This window comes from Solanum stenotomum, chromosome 3, assembly GCF_019186545.1.
Source record: "Solanum stenotomum isolate F172 chromosome 3, ASM1918654v1, whole genome shotgun sequence".
Lineage (NCBI taxonomy): Eukaryota > Viridiplantae > Streptophyta > Magnoliopsida > Solanales > Solanaceae > Solanum > Solanum stenotomum.
The window spans coordinates 56604484-56612770 of NC_064284.1; the positions used below are offsets into that span (position 1 = coordinate 56604484).

The window sequence follows — 8287 nt, forward strand, 5'->3', positions numbered from 1 at the left end:
GCCCTACGCACCTTTAACAGTCCTCCGGCAGTTTGGGATTACTCAAGGCGTTCCTCTATGGTCAAATATGGCATTGATTGAGGTCAATTATGAAGGAAGAATTTCGATCAAAAGGATCCCTGCTTTGGTACAAGGATGGTGCGGTATTCTTGACTCAGACATGGGGGTTGAATCATGGTGCACGCCTGAATATTATACTTGGTTTATGATAGGAGGAATTCTCGCTAGGCCTAGCTATGAGGGAATATTGGCGTTCACAGACACTCAAAGGGCAAATTGAATTAGCATGGAGCTATTAAACCTCATACACATCACTACGACCATGTATCAGCAGGTGACCCCACGGTCTATCGACCATCTCATACAGGCAATTAATGATGAACTAAATGAAGAGATGGAGGAAGACCCAGAAGAGGATCCTAGAGAGCCAACTGAAGAGATGGAAGAGGATCCAAAAGAATACTCAGAGTATGACACTAATTTGTATGACCCTAGAGATGGAGGAGTGATGCATATAGAGGATGAACATGTTCCAACAGTAGAAGACGCTCACTCAGAATATGGTTCCATAGGGTTTGATGAAAGGGAAGATTCAAACAACTGGGAATGGAAAATCGATGAATCTCCAAAGTATCACCTGGGTTCTTACTATGATGTAGACGATGATGATGATGATGATGCTCCAACCTGGCCGTAGATCATCTTTCTTCTTTGAATTCCCTCATAAGGTTTTAAATTGCCATGTGGCCTATCCCTCTTGTACGCCTTATGGCCACCCCTGTACTTTCATTTCTTCGGCTTCTGACCGCCTACATCGTTGTAATAGCCAAACCGTAATCAATGAAGTTATGTTTGCTCCAAATCTAAAATGTGTTTAAATGGATCATTTATTATCAAACTAATTGCAACGTAGGCCTACCTCAGGCAAAAAGAGGTTCTATATTAGGACGCGCTTTGAATGTCGCCGAATTGGCGTATATATGTGCTACATCTACTTATTTGTTACAACTTTCAATATTTCCCAAACTAACATAGTTTTATTTTTCTTTGTTTTCCTTTCTTTATTTATCCCCAAAAGTACGTTGATTTGTGTCGACTTGCAAACTGGCTGACTAACGATACAACCTTCGATCAAAGAGAAAGATGACTGATAAAGACGACTTCAACGCTGCTGCAAACATAATGATACCTATTGAAAACCCCGAAGGTTCATGAAATATGATGGACAACCAAAATGAAGAGAAAATGGCTCACATGGAGCAAGAACTCGAGATCTTGAGGGAAGAATTACGCCAAGTGCGAGACTTGGCCAAACTATTGGCTACCACTTTCCCTACTTTCAAGACGCCTATCTACTTCGCAAAAGCTGACTTGCCAAATCAGCCAGAACAAACTCAACGCGCTCCTACTCACGGTCAAGTACCACCAGCTTCTCCAACCCCAGTCAGGACAGTTCCCGACCTTTCCAACCGCGACCCTACTATACCTACAATGCAGCAAATACTTGGGGCACATGTCGCCGCTCCCTATGAGCCACATGTTCCACCCGTATATGCCACTGGTGCTCCAACCTTCACTATGCCAGCTGTGGTTAATGTCCCATACGAGGTTGATCAATATGAAGAAATGGAGAAAGATGCTCGATTGAAAGAAGATGCGTCGATAAACGCCCAGCTTCAGGGTTTGAGAAAAGCATTAAAAAGCTTACAAGTCACTAAAGGGGCAGAGAGTCTGGATTATGATGACTTGTGCATCCATCCAGACATTGACATGCCAGTAGGGTACAAACCACCGAAGTTTGACATGTTCGATGGAAAGGGCGACCCTCACGCACATTTAAGGGCATACTGTGACAAGTTAGTCGGGGTAGGGAGAAATGAGAAGTTGAGGATGAAGTTGTTCATTCGGAGTCTGTCTAGAGAAGCATTAACCTGGTATACCCGCTAAGACCCTCGCAAATGGCGTGACTGGCAGGAAATGGCCAAGGACTTCATGACTCGTTTCAGATTCAACACTGAAATTACTGCTGACAGATTCTCATTGGCCAATATACAGAAGAAGCCATCTGAGAATTTCCAGAAATATGCACGACGTTGGAGAATTGAGGCCGCGAGGGTGCAAGCACCACTAGATGAGAGTGAGCTCTCGAAGTACTTTATTCGAGCTCAAGAAGGTATCTACTTTGACAAAATGATGTCAATGATGGGTCAGAAGTTTGCAGAATTGGTCAAGATGGGAGACTTTATAGAGGAGGGTGTTAAATCTGGGAAGATTCAGTCTATGGTCGCACTGCAAGCTGCAAGTAGGGCTATACAATCGGGTTCCATTGGCGGCATCAAAAAGAAAATGGAGGATGTTTCAGCTGTCACTTACCAACCAGGAGGACCATCTCACCGATACCCGAATAATCCCCAAATCGATGTGTATACTTCATACGTCCCAGTGTATAATACCCAACCACACTATAATCCACCCCGAGCACCAGTATACCAAAATCCTCCAAGACCATATGTCCCTGTCCAAGCACCAATTCACCAAAATAGACCAGCATATGCACCGAGACCACATCCAAATCCTGAAGCTAGAAATGCTCGCGCTTACACACTGATTGCTGAACCCTATGCTCAATTGTTTGAGAGGTTGAGGACAACAGAAGTGCTGCAACCAGTTGAAGGAAAACTTCCTGATCCAATCCCTCGTAATTTTGATAGGAACAAGCGATGTGCTTACCACTCAGGAGTCCAAGGACACAACATAGAAGATTGTTATGGTTTGAAGAACCAGATCGAGTCTTTGATCAGGAGATGAGTGATCAAATGTACTTCGGCACCTCCCAATGTGAACAACAATCCCTTGCCAAACCATGAGAATCGGGAAGTCAACATGGTTTCTCTGGATAACGAATATGGGACCCCCGACTATCCAAACATAGATGAAGCGGATGCCATGACATCTTCGGCGCAACCTGTTATCACTGTTCAGCTAAGGGAACCTTTGACTGTCCAAACATATCTCCCAAGAGTTGTAGTGGCCACTCTAATTGCTAAGAAGCCTGAGTATGACACCAAAGCAGTCCCTTGGGACTATCGAGCAAGTGCCAAGGGCAAGATGATCGACACTGCCATGGCTCAAGGGATGACTAGGTCGGGGAGGTGCTATGCCCCAGAGGACTGAATCAAAGATTTCTTGGAAAAGAACAGAATCCAAAGAAGAATATTACCGATGCTGAAGCCGCATAGTTTTGGAAGAAGATGCAGTCTAAAGACTATTTGGTTGAAGGACAGTTGAAGAAGACGCCCGCCCACATATCCATTTGGTTTTTGCTTATAAGTTCTGAAGCTCATAGGAATGCTTTGATGGAGGTGTTAAGCGGAGTGATAATTCCAAAAGAGACCACAAGTGAGACCTTAGCTGCAACGATTGGAAGAATAGTGGAAGCTAACAAGATTTCTTTCCATGATGATGAGTTGCCTGCAGAAGGGGCTGGGCACAACAAAGCGCTTCACATCGCAGTCAAATGTTGTGATAAAATTGTGACTCGAGTTTTAATTGATGGTGGCTCTGGATGCAACATTTGTCCTTTCACCATTTTGAGAAATTTAGGTGTTAATATGGGAGAGATAAAGGAAAGTCGTATGAAAGTTAGAGCCTTTGACGGAGCACAAAGAAGTGTCATCGGAGAGATCTATCTCATATTACAGGTGGGGCCGGCTGAATTCCATATTCTATTTCAAGTGATGGATGTATCATCCAACTACAACCTGTTGTTGGGAAGACCATGGGTTCACATGGCAAGAACGGTTCCTTCCACTCTTCATCAATGTGTAAAGTTTGAGTGGGGTCACACAAAACTTACCATCCACGGAGAGCTCAGTCACCCCATTCATTCTGTTAATTCTATCCCAGTCACCGACGAATTACACGGAGCCACCTTTTATACCTTGGAAATTATGCAAGCTATAAGGGTCAATGAGGGAGCAGAGCCCGAAGATACCAAGTTGTCAAGTGCAGCAAAAATAGTTGCGTCAGAAATGTTGAAGTATGGATATCAGCCTAAAAATGGACTTAGACCTAAGTCCAATGGCATAGTTGAGCCAATCCAGCTGAAGCATCAGAGAGGCACCAACGGACTAGGATATGAGTCTGCCTCGGGAAGAGATTGTCACGGGTCAAGCGATACGATCTTTGTACCAGAACAAACTTTGATTCCAGATCAAGCTGGCGTTGATGGCATTGTAGAAGGATTAGGCAATCTATTTGTGGCCATGGCTGGAGAAGATGAAGGGGTAAATCTCAACAAGTTGACCATTCGTGATGCCAAACCTGGAGAAATCTTGCAGAATTGGACCACCAGCCCATCCCTGTTTCAACCAGAGTCCTGGTAGTGTGGAAAAGTAGTCTTAATTTTAAAATTCGCATGATCAAATTGAGGCTTGAATCATGCCCAATCTTTTGTTGCTTGCCTCTTCTAAAAGCTAGAATGCTTTGAAATAAAAGTCTTTATTTTCTTTTAAAAAAAAAAATCTCTCGTTATTTTAAATATCTATTTATTTTTACTTACCTTTTGCACTTTTCAGCACTCATATTAATAAAAATCCTCGTTCAACGGTTATGACATGTAATGAATCCACCGAGCAAGATGAAAATGATAAACAAGATAACGAAGAGTATGATGAAAGCATGATGCCTAAAAATCTGCCACACGAGATTGAGCAAGTTGGGAGTCAAGAGAAACCCAATATGGATGAAACAGAGGTTGTCAACTTAGGAGATGAGGAAATCGTGAAGGAGACGTGAGTCAGCATACATTTGGAGGCTGAAAGAAAGCAAGAGTTAATAGAATTGCTTAAGCAGTATATTGACGTATTCGCTTGGTCTTATGATGACATGCCAGGATTGAGCACTGATATTGTCTCGCACAAATTACCGACTGATCCCACTTGTCTACCTGTTAAGCAAAAAACAAGAAAATTCAAGCCGAATTTGAGTTTAAGGATCAAGGAGGAGGTAACTAAGCAAATTGAGGCGAACATTGTAAGGGTCACAAATTACCCCACATGGTTAGCAAATATTGTGCCTGTGCCAAAAAAGGATGGAAAGATCAGAATATGTGTAGACTATCGAGATATCAACAGGGCCAGTCCTAAAGATGATTTCCCTCTTCCAAATATTCATATACTCATTGATAATTGTGCAAAACATGAGTTACAATCATTTGTCGATTGCTTTGCGGGATATCACCAAATCCTGATGGATGAAGATGATGCAGAGAAGATGGCGTTTATCACTCCATGGGGAGTGTATTGCAATAGAGTAACGACATTTGGTCTCAAAAATGCCAGTGCAACCTACATGAGGGACATGACTAACCTTTTTCACGATATGATCTACAAGGAAATTGAAGTGTACATGGATGATGTCGTTATCAAATCCAAAAGAAGTTCAGACCACCTGGATGACTTACGAAAGTTCTTTGAGAAGTTGCGTAAGTATAATCTAAAGTTGAATCCAGCAAAGTGTGCATTTGGAGTACCAGCGGGAAAATTATTGGGATTCATCGTTAGCAAAAAAGGCATAGAGTTGGATCCATCAAAGATAAAGGCAATCCAAGAGCTACCTCCGCCCAAGACCAGGAAAGACATGATGAGTTTCTTGGGAAGACTAAATTACATCAGTCGGTTCATAGCTCAATCTACAGTGATCTGCGAACCTATATTCAAGTTACTGAAGAAGGATGCTGCCACAAAATGGACAGAGGAATGCCAAAGGGCTTTCGACAAAATCAAAGAATACTTGTCCAACCCACCAGTATTGGTCCCACCAGAGCCTGGAAAGCCTTTGTTATTGTATCTATCTGTCATGGATAATGCATTTGGATGTGTATTGGGGCAGTATGATGAGACAGGTAGAAGAGAGCAAGTTATTTACTATTTGAGCAAGAAGTTCACACCATACGAGGCAAGATACACGTTGTTAGAACGAACATGTTGCGCTTTGACTTAGATTGCGCAAAAATTTAGGCATTACCTGTCTGCATACACCACGTACTTGATCTCAAGAATGGATCCACTAAAGTACATCTTTCAGAAGCCCATGCCTACGGGTAAACTGGCGAAATGGCAAATTTTGTTGAGTGAGTTTGATATTGTGTATGTGACACAGAAGGCTATCAAAGGACAAGCCCTGGCTGATCACCTCGCAGAAAACCCGGTGGACCAGGATTACAAGCCACTCACGACTTACTTCCCTGATGAAGAGGTTTTGTTTGTAGGAGAAGACATATCAGAATCATATGATTGATGGAGAATGTTCTTTGATAGAGCATCAAACTCTATTGGAGTTGGAATAGGAGCAGTCTTAATTTCGGAAACAGGTCAGTATTACCCGATCTCAACCAAGATCAGGTTTTATTGTACCAACAATATGGCGGAATATGAAGCTTGTATTCTTGGACTTAGGATGACCATCGACATGAACATCAAAGAACTCTCGGTGATAGGAGATTTCGACTTATTAGTTCATCAAGTGCAAGGAGAATGGACCACTAAGAATGTCAAGATCCTTCCCTATTTGCATTACATAAAAGAGTTTAGTAGGAGATTCACAAAGATTGAGTTCAAGCATGTCCCTCGAGCTCAAAATGAGTTTGCCGATGCTTTGGCAACATTGTCCTCGATGATTCAACACCCAGACAAGAATTGCATCAACCCTATCGATATAGAGATACATGATCAACATGCATACTGTTTTCATGTAGATGAGGAGCTGGATGGGAAACCCTGGTACTATGACATCAGAAGATTGATAGAAGCACAAGAATATCCTAAAAATTCCACAAGCAGCCAAAAGCAGACTTTGAAGAGGATGGCCAATCATTTCTTCCTTAACGGAGAAATCCTGTATAGGAGAACTTCAGATTTAGGATTGCTGAGGTGCATCGACGCCGCAGAAGCGACAAGGCTTTTAGAAGAAATACATGCAGGAACATGTGGACCTTACATGAATGGGTTCACTTTGGCAAAGAAGATTTTAAGAGTTGGATATTGTTGGATGACCATGGAGAGAGATAGCATTCGGCATGTGCAAAAGTGTCATCAGTGTCAAGTGCATGGAGATTTTATACGGGTTCCACCGAATGAGCTCAATGTGATGGGTTCCACTTGGCCATTTGCCGCTTGGGGCATGGATGTTATTGGACCGATAGAGCCTCCCGCGTCAAATGGACATCGTTTCATCCTGGTGGCTATCGATTATTTCACAAAATGGGTCGAAGCTTCGACATACAAGGCAGTGACTAAGAAGGTAGTGGCGGACTTTGTTCGCAATAACATAGTTTGTCGGTTTGGAATTTCGGAATCAATCATAACACACAATGCAGCCAACCTCAACAGCGATCTTATGAAGGAAACTTGTGAAATGTTCAAGATTGCTCATCGAAATTCAACAGTTTACCGGCCACAGATGAATGGAGCAGTTGAGGCTGCAAATAAGATATCAAGAAGATTTTAAGGAAGATAGTAGATAGTCATAGGTAATGGCATGAGAAGCTACCATATGCTTTGCTCGGTTATCGCACCACAATCAGAACATCAACTGGGGCAACTCCTTATATGTTGGTTTATGGTTCAGAAGCAGTAATACCTACTGAAGTGGAAATACCATCTTTAAGGATTATCCAAGATGTTGGTATCGACGATGCAGAATGGATACGTAGCAGACATGAACAATTGATGCTCATCGATGAAAAGAGGATGGATGCAATTTGTCATGGCTAACTCTATCAGAACAGAATGACCAAAGCCTTCAACAAAAAGGTCAGACCTCGACGGTTCACGCCGGGGCAATTAGTATTGAAGAAGATCTTTCCTCACCAAGGAGAAGCAAAAGAGAAATTTGCACCAAATTGGCAAGGACCCTACATGGTTCATAGAGTGCTCTCAGGAGGAGCGGTAATCTTAGCAGAAATGGACGGCAGAGTAAGCCCAAAGCCAATCAATTCAGACGCCATCAAGAAATACTACATCTGAAGACCTCAAGATTAGCGCTTATTTCGTGTACTTTTGCATTTTTCAAATGTAACAGAACTACGTCTAGACCTGACTTCCCACGGTGGGGTACGTAGGCAACCCACATCGGATCCGGTCTCCCTTAGAAAGCCCAAAATCATTATTTCCATGTATTCAGAACTACGCTCGACCTGAATTCCCTCGGTGGGATACGTAGGCAATCCTTGTCGGATTCAGTCCTTGCTTTTCATATTTTTCACTTTTCTCTTGTATTTGAACTA

General features: G+C 42.6%; 1 protein-coding gene across 1 annotated transcript; it reads left to right on the forward strand.

The window, feature by feature from the left end:
• The first annotated feature begins 6423 nt into the window (after window positions 1–6423).
• Window positions 6424–7509, forward strand: LOC125859085 (uncharacterized). The gene has a single exon (XM_049538817.1). It carries the CDS (start codon window positions 6424–6426, stop codon window positions 7507–7509), a length of 1086 nt encoding a protein of 361 aa, XP_049394774.1.
• The last annotated feature ends 778 nt before the right edge of the window (window positions 7510–8287 follow it).